Source organism: Arachis stenosperma, chromosome 4 (assembly GCF_014773155.1).
Source record: "Arachis stenosperma cultivar V10309 chromosome 4, arast.V10309.gnm1.PFL2, whole genome shotgun sequence".
In the NCBI taxonomy this organism is placed as follows: Eukaryota; Viridiplantae; Streptophyta; class Magnoliopsida; order Fabales; family Fabaceae; genus Arachis; species Arachis stenosperma.
This window is the reverse complement of record NC_080380.1, coordinates 48,558,929-48,585,500: the sequence shown is the minus strand read 5'-3', so window position 1 is coordinate 48,585,500 and position 26,572 is coordinate 48,558,929. Positions and strand designations below refer to the sequence as shown.

General features: G+C 36.1%; 1 protein-coding gene and 1 non-coding gene across 2 annotated transcripts; both read right to left on the bottom strand.

Annotated features, from left to right (window-relative positions):
- Positions 1-3,897: 3,897 nt before the first annotated feature.
- On the bottom strand, positions 3,898-9,568 carry LOC130973361 (homeobox-leucine zipper protein HOX3-like). The gene is made up of 4 exons (XM_057897845.1): positions 9,318-9,568; positions 8,391-8,566; positions 7,851-7,930; positions 3,898-4,455 (listed from the first exon to the last, which is right to left on the bottom strand). The coding sequence occupies exons 1-4, from the start codon at positions 9,409-9,411 to the stop codon at positions 4,191-4,193; spliced, it is 615 nt and encodes a 204-aa protein (XP_057753828.1). The 5' UTR covers positions 9,412-9,568; the 3' UTR covers positions 3,898-4,190.
- A 12,102-nt stretch (positions 9,569-21,670) lies between these two features.
- Positions 21,671-21,778, bottom strand: LOC130978588 (small nucleolar RNA R71). Its single transcript, XR_009086210.1, has one exon. It is a non-coding gene; the product is annotated as a small nucleolar RNA R71 (small nucleolar RNA).
- Between the last annotated feature and the right edge of the window lie 4,794 nt (positions 21,779-26,572).

Sequence of the window (26,572 nt, the reverse complement as noted above, 5' to 3'; positions counted from 1 at the left end):
TTTGAAAAAAAATTACAGCCATCACCAACCAGCAAATACAAGACAGATCCATCAGCAACAGGCAACTACAGAAGATTACAAAAAAAATAGAACCACCATGATTGAACAACAATTTCAGAACTTCAAAAGAAGAAACGGAGGCCATAACCTTTGTCGGATGCAACCAGCGAGACAAGGCGATAGGCGAGATGATGGCAAGCGGCGACTCGACGACGAGCTACTCCAAGTCACGAACAAAAAAGCCAACGAAGATGAAGACGACGTGCTGAGCTATTTGGGTTTTGCAAAACAGGGAAGAGGAAGAAGCGACGGCGCTGAGGAGCTTGGGACGGCGGCGGCCCTGAGGAGCTTGCACTTTCAATTTCCTTCAGAGTTCTCACTCTCAGGAAGTGTATGAATTAGGGAAAGAAAGAGGTAGCTTGGTTTCCTTAGCTTCGTTTGTTTTTTAGTTTTAGCCTTTTAGGTTTTCATATTTTTTTTAACTAAAGAACAAAATTTAATAATCGATTTAATGGTTAAATTTTTAGTGTACAAAATTAATTTTTTATATTGTTCCAATTATTTTATACCGTACCATGGCTACAACTTAAACTATAATTAAAATGAATTTGGCATTATAAGTGGTCACCGGGCTAGTTTTTCATCCATTATTAAGTTATTAAATCATTTTTTATATTATTTAAGTTTTAAATCATTTTTTATTTAAAATTAATAGTATTCAATTTAATTTTTTATTTATAAAATTATATTTAAACTTTTAATATTTAAAGTAAATCATATAAAATTATTATTAGTTTTTAATTATTAAAATTTTTAAATTTTAAAAAGATAAAATATTTAAAATAATAAAAAAATATAAAATCTTAATTAATTAAAACTCAAATGATTAAAACTGTGACCATAGACCTCTTTAAGTCACCCCCCAAAACTGTGACTATAGACCCCTTTAAGTCACCCTCCAAAACCGTTATCATAGACCCCTTTAGGTCACCATCCAAAACCGTGACTATAGACCATTTTAGGTCACCCTTTTAAAAAACCGTGACCATATACTCCTTTTGGTCAATATAAAAAACCGTGACCATAGACCCCTTTATACCACCCCATAAAACCGTGACCATAGACCCCTTTAGGTCACCCCCAAAACCGTGACCATAGACCCTTTTAGGTCACCTTTTCGAAAAACCGTGACCATAGACCTTTTTTGTCACTGTAAAAAACCGTGACCATAGACACCTTTAGGCCACCCCTAAAACCGTGACCATATAACCTTTTAGGCCACTCCCTAAAACCATGACCATAAATCTCTTTAGGTCACCCCCCAAAATCGTGACTATAGACCCTTTTAAGTCACCTTTTTTGAAAAACCGTGACTATATCCCCTTTTTGGTCATTGTAAAAAACTGTGACCATAGACCTTTTTAGGTCACCTCCAAAACCGTGACCATAGACCCTTTTAGGCCACCCCTAAAACCGTGATCATAGACCCTTTTAGGTCACATTTTTTGAAAAACCGTGACTATAGACCCTTTTTGGTCATTGTAAAAAATCGTGACCATAGACCCCCATAGGTCACCCCTCAAAACCGTGACTATAGACCCTTTTAGGCCACTCTGTTTTAAAAAACTGTGACCATAGGTACTCTATGGTCACCCTTTCCAAAAAAATCGTGACCATGAATTTCTTTTAGTCACCCTAAAAAACCGTGACCATAGAGGGTCTATGCTCACGGTTTTTTACCGTGACCAAAAAAACCGTGGCCATAGACCCAAAATGTTGTAGTGTTCACTGGTTCAATAATTCGACTGCTTTAATTAAATATCAAATAAAATTATTAAAAATTTAATATATAATTTTAAATATTTAAATTTCAATAAATTTTATCCTAATAAAATTCAAAATTTAAAATTTCAAAGTATAACCTAATAATCAAAACTACCAAACAAATCAGTAATAACCACCAACTATTGAATTTACAAACATAATCATAATTTAAATTTGGAACAATCATAATCATAATTTAGAACAAACAAATAGAACTATAAAAACATATGAAATCAAACAAACAGATTATAAAATCAAACTACAGTAACAAATTAAAAACAGAACAAAAATATAATTTAAAATTTAAAAACAGAATTATGAAAACCTGATTAATTCATTTAATTAACAAAAAAAGGATAAAAAGCAGAAGACAACAATCAACAAAAATTAAATGCAGAAGACAACAATAAAAAAACAACAGTTAACCTAGAAAAAAAGCAACAATCAACATAATTAAATTCAAAAAAGTAGCAATTAACTCCCAAAAATAAAACTGAAGCAGAGTAGGGATGGAGACTTACAAACCCAGAAATTCAGTAACTCAAAATAAGCAAAAATTAGCAAACTCAAAATCAGAAATCAGAAAACCAAATAAAAGTACAAAACAAGCAAAATTAAATTGAAGACCGGCGGCGAAGGAGGAATCCAAGTGACGGCGACGGAAGAGGAAAAGTGAGCTCGGACACAGAGGGGATCGAAGACAGGCTTGACACGCGCGAGATAGACTGAGAGGGATCGACGATGAGGACGGGGATACAATTTCAGGGTGGTCGACGATGACGAGGACAGAGGCGGCGACGCCAATAGCGAGCATACCTAGCGACGCAAGGTGAAGCGATGCAGGTGAAGAGAATCGCGACGGCAGGGCTCGACGCTGGCTGAGGAGAAAAGTTCATCGGTGACGGCGGCGCTGGTCCCTGGCTGCTGCTGCCGGCAGTCTGGGAAAGAGAGAAAGCAGCTAGGGTTTCGTGTGGAGATTAGAGAGAGAGAGGCTGGGTGGTGACTGGGTCGTGGGTGTGTGCGAGAGAGAAAGGGAATTTTATATATTTTTTATTTTATTTTTTTAAATTGAAAACCAAAAAAAATCGTCCGGTTCAAGCAGTTTATCGGTTAAGGTCGATTTGACCGATTTTTTACCATTTTTTGTCAGACGATTTTTAACCTTAACCGAACTGAATAAGAAACTGGTTTCTAATTGAACCGATCAGTTTGGTTCGATTTTCAGAACACTGATAAATACAAACTTATAATTTTTTTATATATAAAAATCACTCTAAATACACTAAAAATTCTCTTTTTTTTTTCTTTAACCACACCAAACTCTGTGTTTCCTCTATTTTTTCTTTCTCTCTCGTTCGTTCTCCACTCTCATTCACTCTATGCATGAAAAACACTAATAATTATTGGCACACAATAATGCTTCAAACACTCTCGTTCAGTTCTCTCTTGTTTAGCTCAACTTAAAGAGCTTCTTACATTTTCTTTGCCTATTCTCGGAGCTCAAAAATATCCCCTGCGTGTAGACAGTTTGCAACGCTCCTCCCTATGTTAAAAAAGCTGTTAGAAATCTCTACTACACATTCTTCGTATGTTGGAAAAGTTGCCAAGAATCTCTACGAAAGTTTCTGTAACACGCTTCTGTATGCTACTTGAGTGCTTCTACGTGATGAAGAATTGCAACAAATCTCTGTGAAAACTGCAGCAACACGTCCTTACATATTGTATCAGTATTTTCTACGCCTATAAGACTAATGCTACATATTTAAAAAGTCTAACCAAATTAAATATTAAGATTTAAAATGATACTAGTCATAATTAATTTTTATTATATTAAGCCAATTTAATTAAATTTGATTAATAAAAAAATTTAGATGCATAACATTATTTACACTATAATATGCCAAGAGTTAATATTCAGCAAAAACACCGTCACCTTCTCCATATTAAAAATAATTTGCGCTCCCTCCCTCTCCATTATTTAAATTCTAGATCTGTTCATGGCTTGAAGTATAGAAAGTGTTATTTTCAGAGTAAATTCGAAATAGAAGTTAATATTTGAGAGAGAAAGAGAGAGAAAGAGGGTAAAATGGAAATTGGAAGCACAAAATATGCATTGAAGATTACAAAGTGAAAACCGCCGAAGATACGACGTAACGTACTGCTATATAAAAAATAAAAAATATATATAATAATAAAAGCGTCCCTCTAACTAGAAGCTCCATTTCTCCAAAAGCGTTAACCCTAGAAATTAAATAAAAGAAGCAGATACAATAACAGCTATAAACATTGTTTTCTAACCTAATCTAATATCTACTCCATCATATCAATTAATAATTTGCTGGTGTTGTTGTGTGTACGGAATCAAATCATGGAGAAGCCGCTGGAGGTTGATGCGATTTAGGGGAAGATAATAATGTGGCAGTTGAGGTGACACGCTGGCAACGGGGACACATGGTTAGGCTTGAAGCTGGGAGTGGCTGGCTTGTGTGAGGAGAGAGCACGGTTGGTGGGCCCACCTTCATGGCTCTCAGCTCTTCCACTTCCCTCTGTAACCTTCGCTTCTGCTCCGTCAACGATCCAAACCACCTCTTCAGGTACTCGCACTCCATCTCCGTCTGCTTCAGCTTGCTCCTGTACGCTCCACAATTTTTCTGTTAAAACAATTCCAATACAACAATCTATATATACATGTGTTTTAGAGTTATGCTCAGTAATCAACAATTTTGCATCTTATTATATATCTCAATTTATTTTTATGAAGGAAGCAAAATAAAAATTATAGATATAACTATTCATGTTGTCTCCTCCTATAAATTTAAGTTTTTGAAATGGGTAATTTCATGATAATAAAAGTAAGTTTGTTAATTTCATGTTAACTAATCAAATTTCTAGAAACAAACTAGCACAATAATAGGAAAATGGATGAAGAGGATACTTTAAAAAGAAAAAGAAATTGATAAGAAATTTAGTTGTATAAAAAAAATATATTGTTAATAAAAATATTCTGGCAGCTAACATTACACGATTAATTAACATTGCAACATTCGAAATTTTTAAAAATAAAAACATTCGAAATTTAATTAAAAAAATATTTGAAATCTAAACTTAGCAAAAATTCATTTTCAGTAAATGTTATACTAGATTTGTTTGATAATCTACTAATAGTATTAGTTGAAATTGAGTATTATATTATTAGTCTCTATCATTACTCATTTATATTATTTTTGTGTTTTACTTAGAACTGGCATTCATTTCATGTGTTTTTAAATGCAGTAGATTAAGACTGAAACTCATTTTTAAAATATGCTTCTTTATGGAAAATCTTATACGTATGGCTCCTTTGCTTGAAGAATAGTATTATGGTATTTGGTTAGGACTTAGCAATAATAACATATAATATTGGTCACACACACACACACACTATATCATCAGCATTATTCTTCTTTGTAGGTTCGATTTTATGCTTACTTCCAACTGTAAAGAACCACCGTACCGTTGTCCCTTTTGTTTTGGGTCACTAATAACAACCGTTGTCTCTAGCTATCTGATGTTATTTAATGATTTTTAAAGTGAGAATTCGCAGTAGTTAGTTGCAAAATAAGTGTTTTCTTAATGATTCGTATGATATTTTGTTCACCTTAAAGTTACCAGTATAATATCATCAGAATCAAAATATATATGTCATATATGGTAGTGCAGTTTTCTATAGCGTATATTGTTTAAGACGGTAGTTGATGTAGTGAGATATAATTATTCAATATGTTTCTTTTATTCGTTTGAGAGACATAATTATTTATATATTTTTTTATTTGTTTATTTTTTTAAAATAATTTTATGATATTGTTTAAATTTAAAATAAATAATTTTATAATATAATATTAAAATTTTATTATTAAAAATTTGAGTTTAATTTTTGTTGACGTAAAAACATTTAAAAATTTTAGTATAAAATAACATAAGTTAAAGTTTGTGTTATGGGACATGTTAAATTTTTATAATATGATATTAAAATTTTGATAAATAAAAGTCTAAGATAACTAAAAACAGAATGCATATAGTAGAATACAATATATAGGAGCTAGAAGAGATCAATCTCATTTATGTTTATGTGTTTGTTAAATTTAACAAGGGAATGAAAAGAGAAGTGTAGTTCTCTCCTTGACTTGATTAAATTAACAAAAAGTAGGATTTAATTTTATCGATAATGTTAAAAGAGACAAAAAAAATGATCGGAATTTATTTTATTTAATATTTATTAATTATAATAAATTTAGACTCTTTTTGACTAATATTTTTATTATAAAATATTTCTGTAATTTTATATTGTTATGCATATAGTTTCTAGGCTCTAGCAAAGCGCTAAGGGGACAAAGATGATTATTATGGACGAAATTTTATTATTGGGAGAAGAGTGGAAAATCCTGTTTGATTGTGTGGATACGTGTCGGTAAATAATGCATGATGATTATTAATTAATTAATTAATAAAGCTAATAATTCATTGTAAAATCAAATGCATTATGCATGGTTGGTCCAAAGGAAGAATATGAGTGGTCAAAGGCGCACTTATTAGAGTGATGATCAGAGTAGCACACGAGGCTAACAAATAGAACTCCACAAATGCGGTGCCATCATTATCAACTTGTCTACTTTAATTTCGACAACAATGATTGTGTTTTTCTTTTCCACATAGCTGAAATTATGGTTTTAAACACTTTAAATCCATATGATTATATAATTGTTCATAAATTATATATATTTGCACAGCCAGCTATTCTCATGTCAATATGTCATTCTTATGTCTCCCTTACCTAAGATTATTATTACTGTTATAGAATTATTATTAACCTACGTACCTGATATTATTATTTCACATGCCAATTTTTCTTTATATATAGCTAAATATATATATTAAATTATAAACCATTTTAACCGTACACGCATGTTCTATTTACATATGTATATATATATTTCATTTATACTAAAAAAATTTAGCTGACACATACTTAAGTAGTATATGTTAATTTACTATATACTAATATTTTAAAAATTATTTAATAAATATATAAGATGTATATTATTAGATATATAAGATGTATAAGATGTATATTATTAGATATATAATTATTTATATATTTTTTTATTAGTTTAAATTTTTTTAAAAAGTAATTTCGCAATATAACATCAGAACTTTAATAACTAAAAAATCTATAGATCAATTTTTGTTAGACAAAAAAAATTAGTATAAGGTTAATTAAACAGAAAAAAATTTTATACAAATATTTAAACAAACTTAAAATAGTCTCTTATTTAATAGACACTTTGTAGATATAATTATTGATGTATTTTTTTTTATTAATTTAAATTTTTGAGATAAGTGATTTCATGATATATATTAATAACTTAATTTTTGTATGTTTTTCTATAAAAAAGTAACTGATTGACATTATATATGTGCACACACATTATTCTCACGAGTTTTTTCTCTTTCTTTTTATTATATATTTTGTGTACAATAATATTTTGACATTTTGACACATGTATTCCTTGTTAACTCAATTGGTAGCATATATATGTGCTCCAGTATCGTAATATCAAAATTAAAACATGAAGGCGTGAAAAGCTAATAGTACATATTTTTGTTTTTTTAACAAATTAAATAGCTCACATAGCATGCTTCCTTATTATATGAACTATATTATTGTTAATGGGTGAATAAACGATCTCAACTACTTTTATAAGGGATAGTAGCTTAGGAGAATAAAGGGTATGTAGAATTAGATTCAGATTCATAAGCCCTATACGATAATAACTATCATTATATATATTATTCCGTCAACGTTTTTTATATATCTATCTGTATCCGCAAATTTTGGGCAATGCTAAGTGGAATTATTATATTTTGAAGAATCAAGTCATGCCACCCAAATGCAAAAGAAATTAAAATGGCATGCAAAGCCATTATATATAGTTTTTTTTTAGGTATTTGCCACTATATATAGTTATAAAGAAAAAAATTAAACAAACCTGGCCCTACGGTTTTGAAACCAAACCTCCACTTGCCTTGCTCTTAGGTTCAGTTGCATTGCCAATGACTCTTTCTGCTTCTGTACACACAAAGAGTAAAAACCATATCCAAAAATAAGCATTTTTTTCAATAAATGTTATTAAATTTAGAGTTTAGTTTTATTAATATATAAAGAATTTTATACAGTTATTTAATAAATCAATAATTATATTAAATATACATAAAAATTAATTATTAAATCAAGTATTTATATAAAATATATACTAAAATATAAAATGCACAATAAATATAAGTTAAATTATATATGAATTAATATAAAAATATATGATGAGTGATTTGATCATTAATTTTTAGTCTATATAATAAATTATATCTTAAAAAATTAGTTATTTTGATGATATACTAATAGACAATGAAATGTATATTTTATCCCGGTGATACATAAAAATTAAACTCTTAAATTTATTCCAAAATTTATGTTAGCATATAAGTAAAAGTAGGTACGAATTAAATAGTAGAATTGAAAGCTTAATAATTACAGGGTTTAAAGTGTGGTTTTGTCTGAAGCTTTCTTCAAGGAGACGAGACTGTTCTTTTGTGAGACGAAGTTTCTTGCGTGGAGGTTCTCCATTGCTGCTTTCTTCTTCATCTTCCATGTTTGATCCTATAATCCATTCTTCTTCTGATGGTAATTGGTTTATGTCCAATTCTTTCACTGCATTAATTAATACCAAACATATATGTATATATATGCACACTGCGTTAATTAATTATTGTACATACTAGAACATTATACGATTATATGATAATACTAGAGAGATAATATCAGAAGTTGTCTTTATAATATAATATTTATAATTTTATATACATAATATTCGTAATTACATATTTATTATATTAAAATTGTATACTTATTATAACGATAAATAATAAATACTAAATAATACAATTTTAAACTGTTTTGACTGATTTTTTATTTATTGTTATGTATATGTGCTTCCCAATTTAATTAATTTTACCGACTGATGAAAAGTAAAAATTGTTATATTATCTTATCATCATAACCATGATCCAAGATATTAATCACGAAAAAGAGTGTAAAATATGGTGTTATCATATGATCCAACCATATTATTATATACATAAAAGTGAAAAAAAAATTAAAGTAGAACTTGGCCACCTGGATGGGGTGTACATACTATGATTTTAACTTTTAAATTGGAAAACAAAACTCATAAAGAAAGCCAAGAAATTTAAATACTCTATTTATTTATGAAAGGGGCCAATAGTTAATTTTATTTTGAACGGGAAACAAATTCTAATTATGTAAATGATAGTATATACATATAAATAAAGGAAGTTAGCATGATATAGGTATCGATCAAGAATGAAGATCACTAGAAAGGAAGGAAGAAGATATATAAAGATTAAACAAGCAAGAAATGAATATGGTGATGCTTGTTTACCAGATGATGATGGAAGTAGAGGTGGTGAAGAGGCAAAGCCTGGCACAGATATGGTCAATTCTAAGCTGGAGGAACTTCCAGGTAAAACCGCCATAGAAGAAGCTATGCTAGACCGTTATGCACCAACAAGAAGAAGAAGAAGAAGACTAATCAATCAAGAAATCTGATGAAGAGAAAAAGGTAAAGTGAAGAAGAAGAATTGGAGGAGGAGGAGACATAGATGAAAAGGAGAGAGAGAATTATGTGTGTTGAAGGAATATATAGAAAGGTCAAATAAAGGGATATAAATTAGTCGTACATGTTTAAACTAAATTAATTAATGAAATAATTTATTAATGAGCTTATAAGAAGGGGCATCGAAGGAAATGGAGGTCTGAGTGGAAAGGGTTTGTAGGTGGAGGTTTCTGACTGTGGTCTTCTAAGGCAAAGGGTATTTGTGGCTCTAAGATGCTGCCACGTGTAAGGGATAAATTTAAGAGATGAGATCAAACCACCAACCAAGTCGTGTGACAACTCTAGAACAATAAGTGATGTATGATGATATTATCCTTTCTTATTTAATGCGCTCAACATTTTATTTTATAGACTTGGCAACACTACAGGGTTTATGTTTTTTTTTTTTTTTTTTGGGAAGCTACTGTCTCCTTATTGGAAAAAAATTATAGTTTTATCAAAAATAATATCTAAATAAAAGAAAAAATTTAACCAACATGTACTTTAAAATTACATATTATTTTACATAAAGGCTTTTAAAATTTTTACTTTAATAAGGATAAAAATTGCTCCCTATTTTAAAAATCTAACAAAAATAACAAGAACAAAAAAAAACATAGAATAGTATGAATGAATAAAAATGTGTATTAGTATTCCTTTTATTGATCAATAATTACAAACGATGTATATATATATATAGAAAAATACATAATTCACTAAATTCATATGACAACTATCAAATTTAGAAAAAGAATCTTATCCTAACAGGAAAGGTGAGTTACACAGTTTAGAATAAAAAAAAAGTATGAGTAAAAAGAAATAACAGAAAAGTAAAGAATTGCTTATTATGAATGTTAAATTTGGGCCTGAATTTCCTTTGTATTGTTGTTATGTTGGGCTGATAGAGGTTTGTTTAATATGCCCCACAAGCTAGAGGATGGTATACGTCAAGAATCTCCAACTTAGATAAGTTGGTGTAGAAAGACTTAGTTGAAAGTGGCTTGGTAAAAATATCTGCAAGTTGACCAGTGGAAGGGACTAGAAACAACTTCATTACCCTAGCATGTGCCTTTTGGCGCATCAGATAACAATCAACTTCCAAATGCTTGGTATGCTCATGAAAAACTGGATTGACAGCTATATGAAGAGCACTCTGATTATCGCAAAATAAGATGTCTATCACAAGAAACATAAAGGAAACCCAGCAAATTCAATATCCATAAGAGTTTACAGGTGGTATTAGCAAAAGTACCGTACTCAGCTTCTGTTGATGTGCGTACAACAGTGGCTTATTCCTTTGTTTTTCAGGAAATAAGAGACTCTCCTAGAAAAAAGCAGTAGCCAGTCAAAGATGGATGCGTATCCAGATATCTGACCCAATAAGAATCGCTAAAACCAAGAATTTGAAGGGATGAACTCCTGGGAAAGAAAAGCTTTCTCTTGAGCTATTTTTGAGATATCGAAGAACACACAAGGCTACTTTGCAGTGGTTCTGAGTTGGATTGGCAATGAACTGACTCAATTGTTAGGTAGCGTAAGTAATATCTGGCCAAGTGATGGTTAAATAGAAGAGTCGGCCAACCAACTGTCGATAAATAAAAGGATCTTGCAGCAAGGAACTATCATCTTGTAAAAACTTAGCTGTACTGTCTATTGGAACCCTAGCAGGCTTGGCTCCTAAAAGACCACAATCAGATAATAAATCTAAACAGTATTTATGTTGGGATAATAAAATTCTTAAATTGGAATAAGTAACTTCAATACCCAAAAAATACTTCAAAGTCCCCAAATCCTTAATTTTAAAATGATCATTGAGAATTTTTTGATTGCTGCCATTTCAAAAATTGAATTACCAGTAAGTACAATATCATCAACATAAATCAACAAGATACAAAATTTGCAGCCTTTAACTTTAATAAATAAGCTATAATAAAAAATGGTTTGTTGATATCCACAAGAAATAAGTAGAACAGAGAGCTTCTCATACCACATACGACTTGATTGTCAGAAATCATATAGAGACTTGAGAAGTCGGTAGCATTGATTGGACCGACTAGAGAGACCAGGAGGAAGTTCCATATATACAACTTCACACAAATTACTGTGCAAAAAGGTATTGTTCATGTCTAGCTGTTGTATAGGCCATCGTCGAATGGAAGCTAGAGCAAGAACAATCCGGATAGTCGCAGGTTTTACAACAGGGGAGAATGTTTCTAAAAAATTCACACTTTCTGTCTGAGTTAAACCCTTGGCAACTAAACGGACTTTGTAACGCTCGATTGTTCGATCTGGCCGGTGTTTAATTTTGTATACCCAACGACAACCAATTGGTTTTACTTGCTGAGGCCAATCTATAATGTGCCAGGTCCAATTTGATTCCAATGCAACAAGTCCTTCCTGCATGGCTAGACGCCAATGAAAAACTCTATTGGCTTCCAGAAACATCTTTGGTTCATGCTCAGAATGCAAGAATGAGATATATGATCTGTGAGAAGGAGATAGATAGGAGAGGAAGGAAAACAAAAGAAATTGGATATCTTGATATCGAGGATGGAGAAATTTGGGGAGTAAGAGAAGTGTTCCATAGGCAATCGAAAAGATAAGTGGACGGCTTGGTCGGTCGTTGGCTCCAGCGCGGTGGCGATGGAGGCGAAGGAAAGGAAACATGCAAATCAGTGAAGGAAAAGAGGAATCATTGATCAGGAGGGATTGGTATAAAGGAGTTGGGAGTAGGAGAAAAAGATGTATGTGAGTGGTTTCATTGTGGTGTGAGGGTCAATATGACAGGACGGGAAAGAAGTGAAAAGAGAGGAAGAAGGGGTTGAACACGTTGATGAAGAAGGAATTGAAGTAGGAGTTTCTAAAAAAATGGTATTAGGATGAAGATGATGGGAAGTAGCATATTGGGTGGTGGGATCAATAAGAATGGGTTGGTGTGTGTGTTGTCCAGGAGGTAAGAAAGAGTGAGAATTTAGGACAAGAATAGGTGTAGTAGGCTGAAGAGGTTTTGGACTTTTGGTGACTAAAGAAAAAGTTAATTCATGAAAAAGAACATTTCTAGATACCAAAATCGTTTTATCATGTAAAGAATAGACAATATATCCTTTTAAACTATTTGGGTAACCAAAAAAACTTGCTTTGTATGCCTGAGGATCAAATTTTGAACGAATGTTGATAAGAGTAAAAACAAAACATAAGAAACCAAAAATCTATAAATCATTGTAATTAGGTGATTTATTATATAAAACTTGAAAAGGGGTTTTAAATTTTAAAATGGATGATGGAACCCGATTTATTAAATAAATCGCATGATTGATAGCATAAGACCAAAAATTAAGAGGTAAATTGGATTGAAATATGAGAGCTCTTGCAACATTTAAAATATGTTTGTTTTTTTCTACTCTACCATTTTGTTGAGGTGTTTCAACACACCTTCGTTGATGAATGATCCCTTTGGATGAATTAAATTTAGTAAATAAAAATTAGGACCATTATCACAACAAACAATTTTAACTTTTGAATTAAATTGAGTTTCTACTAGAGTAATAAAATTTGTAATGTGTTGTGAAACTTCACTTTTAGACTTTAATAAAACAACCCAAGTGAATAGGCTAAAATTATCTACAATAGCTAAAAAATATTTATGATAATAAATAGAAGTAGTTCTAAATAGTACCAAAATATCAAAGTGTAATAATTCAAAATTAGCATTTGCATGACTCAAATTTGGTGAAAAAGAAAGTTTTCTTTGCTTAGAAAAATGACATACATCGCAAATTTTATTTTGATGAGACGAAATAAAAGGATATTACCTATATAAGAAATTGAGACTTTGTCCAGAAAGATATCCTACACGGAGATGTCATAACTTAGAAAATGTAGTGTGTTGACAGTGTGTGAAATTTATTGAATGTAATGGTATGGAGGTGTTATTGGTGGTTGGTGCACGAAATTGTGATCTCAATGGCGCCAACAACTTGGTACGCACAATTATAATCTCAACTCTTTTTCACAATTTTGCACAACTAACCAGCAAGTGCACTGGGTCGTCCAAGTAATAAACCTTACGTGAGTAAGGGTCGATCCCACAGAGATTGTTGGCTTAAAATAAGCTATGGTCATCTTGTAAATCTCAGTCAGGCGGATTCAAATGGTTATAAAGTTTTAATAATTTAAAAGATAAATAAGCATAAAATAAAGATAGAGATACTTATGTAATTCATTGGTGGAAATTTTAGAAAAACGTATGGAGATGCGTTGTTCCTTCTAAATCTCTGCTTTCCTACTGCCTTCATCCAATCCTTCATACTCCTTTCTATGGCAAGCTGTATGTTGGGTGTCACCATTGTCAATGGCTACTTCCCATCCTCTCAGTGAAAATGGTCCTCTATGATTTCTGTACGGCTAATCAACTATCGGATTGCTCGTCTCGGATGAAAAATACCATGCACAGATATTGTTCCGAGGATTACTTGAAACTGTAGGTCGATCTCGGTCGAGATCTTCTGTATTGGTCGGAGTTGACGTGTCCGGCTGATGTATAGAGGCCGGAGCTGGTGTGTCCGACTTGTTGGACTTGGTGATGGTGCTGATCCTTCGTCCCCGGAGGGTGGGGGGTACCTGCAAGGGACTCCGATGCTTAAGTTAGCAAGGGTATTAAGCAGGTATTGAGTAGAATCAGAGTGTGAGTTATACCTAGGTGCTCCAGTGTATTTATAATGGTGAGATGTGGCCTCCTCTGGGTAAGATAAGTTAGTTATCTTATCTTATCTTATCTTATCTTTAAGTGAGGTCATCTTTAAGGGAACCGCCTTTATCTCTATGGGCTTGGGCTGCCCTTAGATTTGGGACGTGTTTCTCTATTTGGGCCCTTTCTTTGGGCTTTCCTGTGACTTGGCCGAGCTCTTTGAGAAGAGGTCGGGTTGTCCTGACCTGAAGAGGTCGGTCGCTTTGTCTGTAGAACATCCCGGGTTGGACAGCTCGACCCAGGGTATGAACAGTGCCCCTGCTTGAGCTCGGTCTTCTTTTTTGAGGCCGAGTCCTTGACTTCGGTCCTTCTTTGGTGAAGCCGAACTCAAGCATTTTGTCGATTCCTTTGTATCAGCTTTTGAACGTAGAACGTTTTCCACTAGAAGACGCGTGCCTTTGCACCGGCGCTTTTTTGGGAACGTGCGAGGGTTTAATGCTTTTAATTTTGAGCATTAATTGCCCTGTTTCTCCCAAGCTTTTTTACTTTGGATTTTGAAAAAACCTGAAAATGGTTTCTCTCCTTTGCTCTTTCGTAACTTCTTTTCTCAGTTCTCTCCACTTTCTGTTTTTGCACTTCTGCTTTCCTTTCGTTGCGGTGTCATTTGGTGTTCTCTGGCGCTTGGGATCTTGCATTGGTTCCTGCGACATTTACTCTTGTTCGCATTCTTTGTGAGAAGGCATTTCCAGATTTCGTCTTCCCTCTTTGAAGCTTGCTGCTCTTTTCCAGGTTGGTACTAGCTTTTCTTGTTTTTTCCGTAGCTTCGTCTTTAATTTTGGTGAATGTTCTGATTTTGCATGTTTGAAAGTTTGGATCTTTTTGCGATCTTTTACTTGTTGCTGTGATATGCTTTTCTTATCTTCCTTCTTGTGGTTTTTCTTGGAATTTCTGTTGAGACTTTCTGGGGTTTTACTATTGCTTTCTGGTTGCTTTTGATACTGGTAGAAGATCTGTATCTATTTCTTACTTTTGGAGATTGCTTCCTGTTTGATCTTTTTCAAAAAGGTTGCATCTTTAATGGTCCCATGCTTTGTTGCTTTGGGAATGTTTTTGTTTGGTAGGCTTTGTAATGATTTGCTGTGTTTTTTCTTTGATAAAAAGCGCTTGTTGTTTTGAATCCTTTTTGAGAAATGCTTGGGATGTGATCTGTAGAGTATTTCTGGAAACCTTGCTTTATTGCTGCCTCCAAAGGATGCCCCAGGACTTTGGTTTGAGTCTTGGGGTTTTCCTTTTCGTGGTTTCATCATCTGAGAAGTATTGACCGAGTTGTTTTCTCCCTATCTGAGATATTTGTAGTAACCCCTATCTTTTTTTTTCTTACTTGTAGGATTTAGTTGGCCTCATGTCTTCTCGCAATAACATTGTAGAGATGTCTTCCAGAGTTCCCGAGGGGATGTCCGATTGGCTGGACTCCCTTATTTTGTTGTGTGTTTTCGTTGTGGATGCTGAATTTTGGACAGAGCTGAGGAAGCGTCATAGGATTTGTGGTAACAATGCTCGCGAGGGGGATTACGAGCTTGTTGCTCCTGATTCTGATGAGAGGGTTTGCTTTCCGACTTCCATTGAGAGGGAGCATCCCTTCTTCTATGCCTATGAATAATTTTTCAGCCAGTTGAATGTTACTTTTCCTTTTACTGCTTTTGAAACCGACCTGTTGTGGTCGTGTAATATAGCTCCATCCCAGCTTCACCCCAATTCCTGGGGTTTTATTAAAATTTTTCAACTTCTCTGCCGTGAACTAGATGTAACACCTTCCCAAACTCTGTTTCTTTACTTGTTTGTTTCTACCAAGCCTGGCGGTTCTTCAAAAAAGAAAGCTTCTTGGGTTTCTTTCCGGTCTGCCCAGGGCCATAAAGTGTTTACGATGTATAATGAGTCCTTTAAGGACTTCAAGAACTACTTCTTTAGAGTTCGAGCTGTTGAGGGGACCCGCCCCTTTTTTTTTGATGAAAATGACGAGCCCTCCTTCCCTCTAGAGTGGCAGAAGGATGTAAGAGTGTCTCGCTATACTTGGGAGATGCTTGATGATGTCGAACGCGCTTTTGTAGTTGTTCTTGAGGATCTCTGGGGGAAACCACCTCATCTTGATACAAAAAAATTTTTGACTAATCCGTCCTTGGTTCGGACTGCTTTGGGTATTTGTTTGTCTATTTGTCTGACTTGTTTCTATACTTATTTCCTTTTTCTTCCTCTTTTGTAACTCTTTGTCGTGGCTGTTTTTGTGTTTGTAGAGATGTCGAAGAACAACGACTCTATGAAGGCCTTCAAAAGGGCAAAGAAGGCAACTGCTGCTCTGAACATCTCGGCCAAGGTGGCCGGCAAAGGATCTTCACAGGTCCCCGTGAATCCTCCTGTGCCGAGTTCCCTTGGGCCGAGGAAAGTAATTCCTACTCCTCAATTTCATCAGGTCGATCCTCCTCAGACTTCTGCTGCTGCTTCTGGTGTCCCACCTTTGAAAAAGCAAAAAACGTCCGAGCCTTTTAACTTGGATGCCCCGGACTTTGATGCCATCGAGTTTGTTGACCAGCAAATTGCCCCCTATGGTGGGCTTTCCATGGACGACGTGTCTCTTCTTCGGCATTTGGATTTTATCACTAAAAATAGTGTGAAGATGGCTCATATGGGTGCGGCTATTTTCCGAACAGTTCAGGGGATTCCGATTCATGCCACCAAATCTTTTATGGAGGAGGCCAAGTCAGAATTTGATCGGATCAAGGGTCTGAAGGAGGAGTTGGAGGTGAAGTTGGCAAAGGTGGGGAAGGAGCTGGAGGGTGAGAAGGCCAGCTCTATTGCCCTTGCTGCTTCTTTGAAGCTGGCTGAGGACATGGTGCTGAAGCATAAGGATAGCTATGTCTCAGCTTACAGGGAGTTGATGCATCTCCGGGATGATTTGGAGACTGCTCGGGTTAATTATGGTGAACTTCAGGGTCATCTTGTGGGCAGCGTGACTGCCGCCTCCGAGAAACTGATAGAGCAGTTCCGGGTTGTCGCTCCTGATGCCGACTTGACTCTCATCAGTCTGGACAATGTCGTGAGGGATGGTAAGATTGTCCCTGATGACCAAAATGATGATGATGCTGATCCTCCTCCAGTGCCTTCTCTTAAGGTGTTGACCTCCTCGGTTCCTCCCGTTACGTCTGATTCGGACTGCCAGATCTTGAATCGGGATGATGGAACTGTAGATGCTGTGCCCCTTCAGACTCGTCCTCCTTCTCCTCGTACTGATGCTGCCGAGAAGGCTCCCGATCTTTAGCTGATCTTTTTCTGAATATTTTGTGTAAATAGCCCGGTTTGTGGGCTTTTGAACTTTGTTTTATTTGTTCTTCTTGACGCTTCTAGTTGTCTGCCTTGCAACTTTTTTGAAAAACAAAAGTAGCTTCCGAGGTTGGTTTGTGGCGACCTCTTGAAGCTTTATCGTATTATGCATGATATCTGTTGAAATTTTGCTGTCTGGCCTCTGATGAGCGGATAATTTGTATACTTTTTGGCATTGTTTTTAGTATGTTTTTGATATCTTTTAGTTAGATTTTAGTACATTTTTATTAGTTTTTATTTAAAATTCACTTTTCTGGACTTTACTATGAGTTTGTGTGTTTTTCTGTGATTTCAGGTATTTTCTGGCTGAAATTGAGGGACCTGAGCAAAAATCTGATTCAGAGACCAAAAAGGACTGCAGATGCTGTTGGATTCTGACCTCCCTGCACTCGAAGTGGATTTTCTGGAGCTACAGAAGCCCAATTGGCGCGCTCTCAACGGCGTTGGAAAGTAGACATCCAGGGCTTTCCAGCAATATATAATAGTCCATACTTTGTCCAAGATTTGATGGCCCAAACCCGCGAAGCAATCCGGCCTCAGGAATTCCAGCGTTAAACGCCGGAACAGGAATAAAAGTTGGAGTTAAACGCCCAAACTGGCATGGGAGCTGGCGTTTAACTCCAGAAAAGGTCTCTACACGAATTTCCTTGATTGCTCAGCCCAAGCACACACCAAGTGGGCCCGGAAGTGGATTTTTATGTCATTTACTCATTTCTGTACACCTTAGGTTACTAGTTTACTATTAATAGGACCTTTTACTATTGTATTAGTAGACTTTGGTAGCCATCTTCACTTTTATGCTATCTTAGATCTTTGGGAGGCTGGCCATTCGGCCATGCCTGGACCTTATGCTTATGTATTTTCAACGGTGGAGTTTCTACACACCATAGATTAAGGGGGTGAAGCTCTGCTGTACCTCGAGTATTAATGCAATTACTATTGTTCTTCTATTCAACTCCGCTTGTTCTTTATCTAAGATATCACTCGTTCTTCAACCTATGAACAAGGTGACTGACAACCATTCTTGTTCTACAAGCATTCGAGGCTTTAGTGAATATCTCTTGGATTCCTGATTGCACGATGCATGGTTGATCGCCTGACAACCGAGTGCTCGCCTGACAAACGAGCCAGCCATTCCGTGAGATCAGAGTCTTCGTGGTATAGGCAAGAACTGATGGCAGCATTCAAGAGAATCCGGAAGGTCTAACCTTGTCTGTGGTGTTCTGAGTAGGATTCAATGATTGAATGACTGTGACGTGCTTCAAACCCTGAGGGCGGGGGCGTTAGTGATAACGCAAAAGAATCACTGGATTCTATTCCGCGCCTGATTGAGAACCGACAGATGAATTCCGCTATGCCGTGACAGGACATATGCAATCGCTTTCACTGAGAGGATGGGAGGTAGCTGCTGACAACAGTGAGACCCTATACGAGCTTGCCATGGAAAGGAATAAGAAAGGATTGGATGAAGGCTGTAGGAAAGCAGAGAGACGGAAGGGAAGGCATCTTCATACACTTGTCTGAAGCTCATACACCAATGATATACATAAGTATCACTATCTTTATCTTCTATGTTATTTTCGTTCATCACCATATATATCTGAGTTTGCCTGACTAAGATTTACAAGATGACCATAGCTTGCTTCAATACTAACAATCTCCGTGGGATCGACCCTTACTCACGTAAGGTTTTATTACTTGGACGACCCAGTGCACTTGCTGGTTAGTTGTGCGAAGTTGTGTAATGCCATGGTATTGAGCGCACCAAGTTTTTGGAGCCATTACCAGGGATTATGAGAGTTGTGAAAAAGTATAGTTCACAATTTCGCGCACCAAGTTTTTGGCGCCGTTGCCGGGGATTGTTCATGTTTTGAGCAAGCTTTTGGTAACATCAGAGCCAAGATCCGGCAACAACATCAAATTTTTGGTGTTATTGCCCGGGATTGTTTAGGCTGGACAACTGACGGTTCATCTTGTTGCTTAGATTAGGTATTTTTTTTTTCGAAATTCTTGAAGGTGAATTCTAGAGTTTCATGATGATTTGTTGAAATCTGGCTGGCTGAGAAGCCATGTCTAATCTGATTGGACCGAGGTTTCAACTTATCACCACAAGAGCTTGTTGATTTCGTATCAATCTTGCTGTTGGAGCAGTGATTTGCTAAGGCTTGGCTGACCTTGGTCATGTCTAGTGTTTTGGACCGAAGCTTTCTTTGAAAGCTTGGCTGGCTGTGAAGCCATGTCTAATTCCTGGACCGGAGTCTTAGACTAGCATGCACTGATTCCTAGAATTCTCATTAAGAATTTTGATGTTTTCACTTAAATTTTCGAAAATCAAAAAAAAAAAATTACAAAACCATAAAAATCCAAAAATATTTCTTGTTTTGAGTCTAGAGTCTCATCTTAAGTTTGGTGTCAAATGCATGTCTTTGTTATATTTTTCGAATCCATGCATATATTTTGTGTTCTAATCTTTGAATTCTATTGACTTGAAGTATTTTTTTGTGTCTCATATGCATTCTCATATTGTTAGTGTCAGTAGTACACAAACTGCTAAGTTTGGTGTCTTGCATGCATTGTTATTTGATTCTTGTTGCATTTTGATTATTAAAAATCCAAAATATTTTTAATTTGTGTCTTTTTAAGTCAATGATACAAAGAATTGAAGATTTAGAACATACTGCAGAGGAATTATACAGAAAAAGCTGAGCATTCAAAAATGCCCAGTGAAGAAGGCAGACTGGCGTTTAAACGCCAGCCAGGGTACCTGGTTGGGCGTTTAACGCCCAAAGAGGTAGCATTTTGGGCGTTAAACGCCAGAATGTATACCATTCTGGGCGTTTAACGCCAGGATGGTGCTAGGGAGAAGATTTTGTTTTCAAATCAATTTTTTTCAAATTTTTCAAAATCAAATCTTTTTCAAATCAAATCTTTTCAATCAAATGTTTTCAAATCAATTTCTTTCCTTTTTAAAAGATACTTACTAACAATTAATGATTTGATTGAACATCTCAAATTTGTTACCTTTTCTGTTGAGAAAGGTTTTTAATGTTTGAATCATATCTTTTCTTGTTAGGCAAGTCATCAATTTTTAAAATCATATCTTTTCAAATTGTTTTTAAAATCATATCTTTTCAAATAGTTTTCAAATCATATCTTCTCAATCACATTTTTTTTTCATATCTTCTTAACCACATCTTTTTCAAAATAACTTTCAATCAATCTTCTTAATTTCTAATTTCAAATTCTTTTTCAAAAATCACTTAATTTCTTTTCCACTTTTATTTTCGAAATTAATTAATGTTTTTCAAAATAATTTCAAAATTTTTCACTTGATTTTCGAAAATAAACTTCCCTCCTTCCCACATCCTTCTATTTATGGAGTGCCACTCCTTCTCAATGCACAATTCGAACCTTATCTAACTAAAGTTCGAATTTATCTTCTCCTTCTTCTTTCTATTTCTCTTTTCCTCTGACACTTAAAGGAATCTCTATACTGTGACATAGAGGATTCCACATTTTCTTGTTCCCTTCTCTTTCATATGAGCAGGAGCAAGGACAAAGGCATTCTTGTTGAAGCTGATCCTGAACCTGAAAGGACTTTGAAGAGAAAGCTAAGAGAAGCCAAAGCACAACTCTCTTTAGAGGACCTGACCGAATTCTTCAAGGAAGAAAACATGGCAGCAGAAAACAACAACAATGCAAACAATGCAAGGAAGGTGCTGGGTGACTTTACTGCACCTACTCCTGATTTTTATGGGAGAAGCATCTCTATCCCTGCCATTGGAGCAAACAACTTTGAGCTTAAGCCTCAATTAGTTTCTCTAATGCAACAGAATTGCAAGTTCCATGGACTTCCAATGGAAGATCCTCATCAGTTTTTAGCTGAATTCTTGCAAATCTGTGACACAGTCAAGACTAATGGGGTTGACCCTGAAGTCTATAGACTGATGCTATTCCCTTTTGCTGTAAGAGACAGAGCTAGAATATGGTTGGACTCTCAACCTAAAGAAAGCCTGGACTCATGGAAAAGCTAGTCAATGCCTTCTTGGCAAAATTCTTTCCACCACAAAGATGGAGTAAGCTTAGAGTGGAAGTCCAAACCTTTAGACAAAAGGATGGAGAATCCCTCTATGAAGCTTGGGAAAGATACAAACAATTAATCAGAAAATGTCCTTCTGACATGCTTTCTGAATGGAGCATCATAGGTATTTTCTATGATGGTCTCTCTGAACTATCTAAGATGTCCTTGGATAGCTCTGCAGGAGGATCTCTTCATCTGAAGAAGACGCCTACTGAAGCTCAAGAACTGATTGAAATGGTTGCAAATAACCAATTCATGTACACTTCTGAAAGAAATCCTGTGAACAATGGGACTAGTCAGAAGAAAGGAGTTCTTGATATTGACACTCTGAATGCCATTTTGGCCCAGAATAAAATATTGACTCAACAAGTCAATTTGATTTCTCAAAGTCTGTCTGGAATGCAAATGCACCAAACAGTACTAAGGAAGCTTCATCTGAGGAAGAAGCTTATGATCCTGAGAACCCTTCCATGGAAGAGGTAAATTACCTAGGAGAACCCTATGGTAACACCTATAATTCTTCATGGAGAAATCACCCAAATCTTTCATGGAAGAATCACGAGAGACCTCAACAAGGTTTCAATAACAATGGTGGAAGAAACAGGTTTAACAATGGCAAGCCTTTTCCATCATCTTCTCAGCAACAGACAGAGAGCTCTAAGCAGAATAATTCTGACTTAGCAACCATGGTCTCTGATCTGATCAAAACCACTCAAAGTTTCATGACTGAAACTAAATCTTCCATTAGGAATTTGGAAGGACAAGTGGGTCAGCTGAGCAAGAAAATTACTGAACTTCCTCCAAGCACTCTCCCAAGTAACACTGAAGAAAATCCAAAAGGAGAGTGCAAAGCCATAAACATGGCCGAATTCTGGGAGGAAGAAGAAGCAGTGAACGCCACTGAGGAAGGCCTCACTGGACGTCCACTGGCCTCTAATGAGTTCCCCAATGAGGAACCTTGGGAATCTGAGGCTCAGACTGAGACCATAGAGATTCCCTTGGACTTGCTACTGCCTTTCATGAGCTCTGATGAGTATTCTTCCTCTGAAGAGGATGAGTATGTCACTGAAGAGCAAGTTGCTAAATACCTTGGAGCAATCATGAAGCTAAATGACAAGTTATTTGGAAATGAGACTTGGGAAGATGAACTCCCTTGCTCACCAAAGAACTGGATGACCTGTCTAGGCAGAAACTGCCTCAAAAGAGGCAGGATCCTGGGAAGTTTTCTATACCTTGTACCATAGGCACCATGACCTTCAAGAAGGCCTTGTGTGACTTAGGGTCAAGTGTAAACCTCATGCCCCTCTCTGTAATGGAGAAATTAGGGATCTTTGAGGTGCAAGCTGCAAAAATCTCACTAAAATGGCAGACAACTCAAGAAAACAAGCCCATGGACTTGTAGAGAATGTTTTGGTAAAGATTGAAGGCCATTACATTCCTACTGATTTCATAGTCCTAGAGACTGGGAAGTGCATGGATGAATCCATCATCCTTGGCAGACCCTTCCTAGCCACAGCAAAGGCTGTGATTGATGTTGATAGAGGAGAGTTGATCATTCAAGTGAATGAAGAATCCATGGTGTTTAAGGCCCAAGGATATCCCTCTGTCATCATGGAGAAGAAGCATGAAGAGCTTCTCTCAAACAGAGCCAAGCAGAGCCCCCACAGTCCAACTCTAAGTTTGGTGTTGGGAGGCCACAACCAAACTCTAAGTTTGGTGTTGAAACCCCACATTCAAACTCTAAGTTTGGTGTTGGGAGGTTTCAACACGGTTCTGAGTGTTTCTGAGGCTCCATGGGAGTCCTCTGTCAAGCTAATGACACTAAAGAAGCGCTTGTTGGGAGGCAACCCAATGTTTTATAATTAATTATTTTCTTTTGTTATTTTATCTTTTTTTTGTAGGTTGATGATCATAAGAAGTCACAAAAACAATGAAAAAGCAAAAACAAAATGAAAACAGGAAGAAAAACAGCACACCCTGGAGGAAGATGCTGCTGGCGTTCAAACGCCAGTCAGCCTAGCAGTTGGGCGTTTAACGCCCAGTCTGGCACCTTTCTGGGCGTTTAACGCCAGAAAAGGGCACCAGACTGGCGTTAAACGCCAGTAAAGGGCAACAACCTGGCGTTAAACGCCAGGAATGGGCACCAGCCCGGCGTTTAACGCCAGAAATGGGTCAAAACGTGGATTTTGATGCCATTTGGTGCAAGGATGACTTTTCCTTGACACTACAGGATCTGTGGACCCCACAGGACCCTACCATCACTCTCTCTCTTCTTCCCCCATTCACCAATCACCTCAACACCTCTTCCCCTCTTTACCCCTTCATTTCACACAACCTAAACACCATTTCTCCCCCTCCTTGACCGAATACACTACCATCTCCCTTCTTCCTCATTTCTTCTTCTTCTACTCTCTTCTTTCCTCTTTTGCTCGAGACGAGCAAACATTTTAAGTTTGGTGTGGTAAAAGCGTTGCTTTTTCATAACCATTTATGGCATCCAAGGCCGGAGAAACCTCTAAAAAGAGGAAAGGGAAGGCAAAATCTTCCACCTCCGAGTCATGGGAGATGGATAGATTCCTCTCAAAGGTGCATCAAGACCACTTCTATGAAGTTGTGGCCTTGAAGAAGGTGATCCCCGAAGTCCCCTTTTTACTCAAAAAGGGTGAATATCCGGAGATCCGCCATGAGATCCAAAGAAGAGGTTGGGAAGTTCTCACCAACCCCATTCAACAAGTTGGAATCTTGATGGTTCAAGAGTTCTATGCCAATGCATGGATCACAAAGAACCATGACCAAAGTGTGAACCCGAATCCAAGAATTATCTTACTATGGTTCGGGGAAATACTTGGATTTTAGTCCGGAGAGTGTGAGGGTGGCGTTCAACTTGCCTATGATGCAAGGAGATGAGCATCCTTTCACTAGAAGGGTCAACTTTGATCAAAGGTTGGACCAAGTCCTCACAGTCATATGTGAAGAGGGCGCACAATGGAAGCAAGATTCAAGAGGAAAGCCGGTTCAATTGAGAAGGCATGACCTCAAACCCGTGGCTAGAGGATGGTTAGAGTTCATACAACGCTCAATCATTCCCACTAGCAACCGGTCCGAAGTTACCATAGACCGGGCCATCATGATCCATAGCATCATGATTGGAGAAGAAATAGAAGTTCATGAGGTTATAGCCCAAGAACTCTATAAGGTGGCGGACAAGACCTCCACTTTGGCAAGATTAGCCTTTCCTCACCTCATTTGTCACCTCTGTTATTCAGTTGGAGTTGACATAGAGGGTGACATCTCCATTGATGAGGACAAGCCCATCACCAAGAAAAGGATGGAGTATACAAGGGACCCTACTCATCATGAGATCCCTGAGATTCCTCAAGGAATGAACTTTCCTCCACAAAACTATTGGGAGCAACTAAACACCTCCCTAGGAGAATTAAGTTCCAACATGGGACAACTAAGGGTGGAGCATCAAGAACACTCCATTCTCCTCCATGAAATTAGAGAAGATCAAAGAATCATGAGGGAGGAGCAACAAAGACAAGGAAGAGACATTGAGGAGCTCAAGCACTCCATAGGACCTTCAAAAGCAAGGAAGAGCCGCCATCACTAAGGTGGACCCACTCCTTGATTTCCTTGTTCTTTATGCCTTTGTTTTTCGAATTTTATGCTTTATGTTATCCATGTTTGTGTCTTATGATCATTAGTGTCTTAGTGTCTATGCCTTAAAGTTATGAATGTCCTATGAATCCATCACCTTTCTTGAATAAAAATGTGCTTAATTGAAAAAGGAAGAATTGCATGAATTTTGAATTTTATAATAGTTTAATTATTTTGATGTGGTGGCAATATTTTTGCTCTCTGAATGTATGTGTAAACAGTGCATATGTATCTTGAATTTGTGGTTCATGAATGTTGGCTCTTGAAAGAATGATGAAAAAGGAGACATGTTACTGAGGATCTGAAAAATCAATAAAATGATTCTTGAAGCAAGAAAAAGCTATTCAAAAAAAAAAAAAAAAAAAAAAAAAGAGAAAAAAACCGAAAAAAAAAATCGAAAAAAAAGAAAGAAAAGAAAGAAAAAGAAAAGAAATAAAGTTGTGATCCAAGGCAAATAAGAGTGTGCTTAAGAACCCTGGACACCTCCAATTGGGGACTTTAGCAAAGCTGAGTCACAATCTGAAAAGGTTCACCCAATTATGTGTCTGTGGCATGTATGTATCCGGTGGTAATACTGGAAGACAGAGTGCTTTGGGCCACAGCCAAGACTCAATAAATAGCTATGTTCAAGAATCATCATACTTTACTAGGAGAATCATTAACACTATCTGGACTCTGAGTTCCTAAAGAAGCCAACCATTCTGAATTTCAAGGGATAGATTGAGATGCCAAAACTGTTCAGAGACAGAAGGTTAAAAGCCCCGCTTATCTAATTAATACTGATCTTCACAGATGTTTTTGGAATTCATTGCATATTCTCTTCTTTTGATCTTATTTGATTTTCAGTTGCTTGAGGACAAGCAACAATTTAAGTTTGGTGTTGTGATGAGCGGATAATTTGTATACTTTTTGGCATTGTTTTTAGTATGTTTTTGATATCTTTAGTTAGATTTTAGTACATTTTATTAGTTTTTATTTAAAATTCACTTTTCTGGACTTTACTATGAGTTTGTGTGTTTTTCTGTGATTTCAGGTATTTTCTGGCTGAAATTGAGGGACCTGAGCAAAAATCTGATTCAGAGACCAAAAAGGACTGCAGATGCTGTTGGATTCTGACCTCCCTGCACTCGAAGTGGATTTTCTGGAGCTACAGAAGCCCAATTGGCGCGCTCTCAACGGCGTTGGAAAGTAGACATCCAGGGCTTTCCAGCAATATATAATAGTCCATACTTTGTCCAG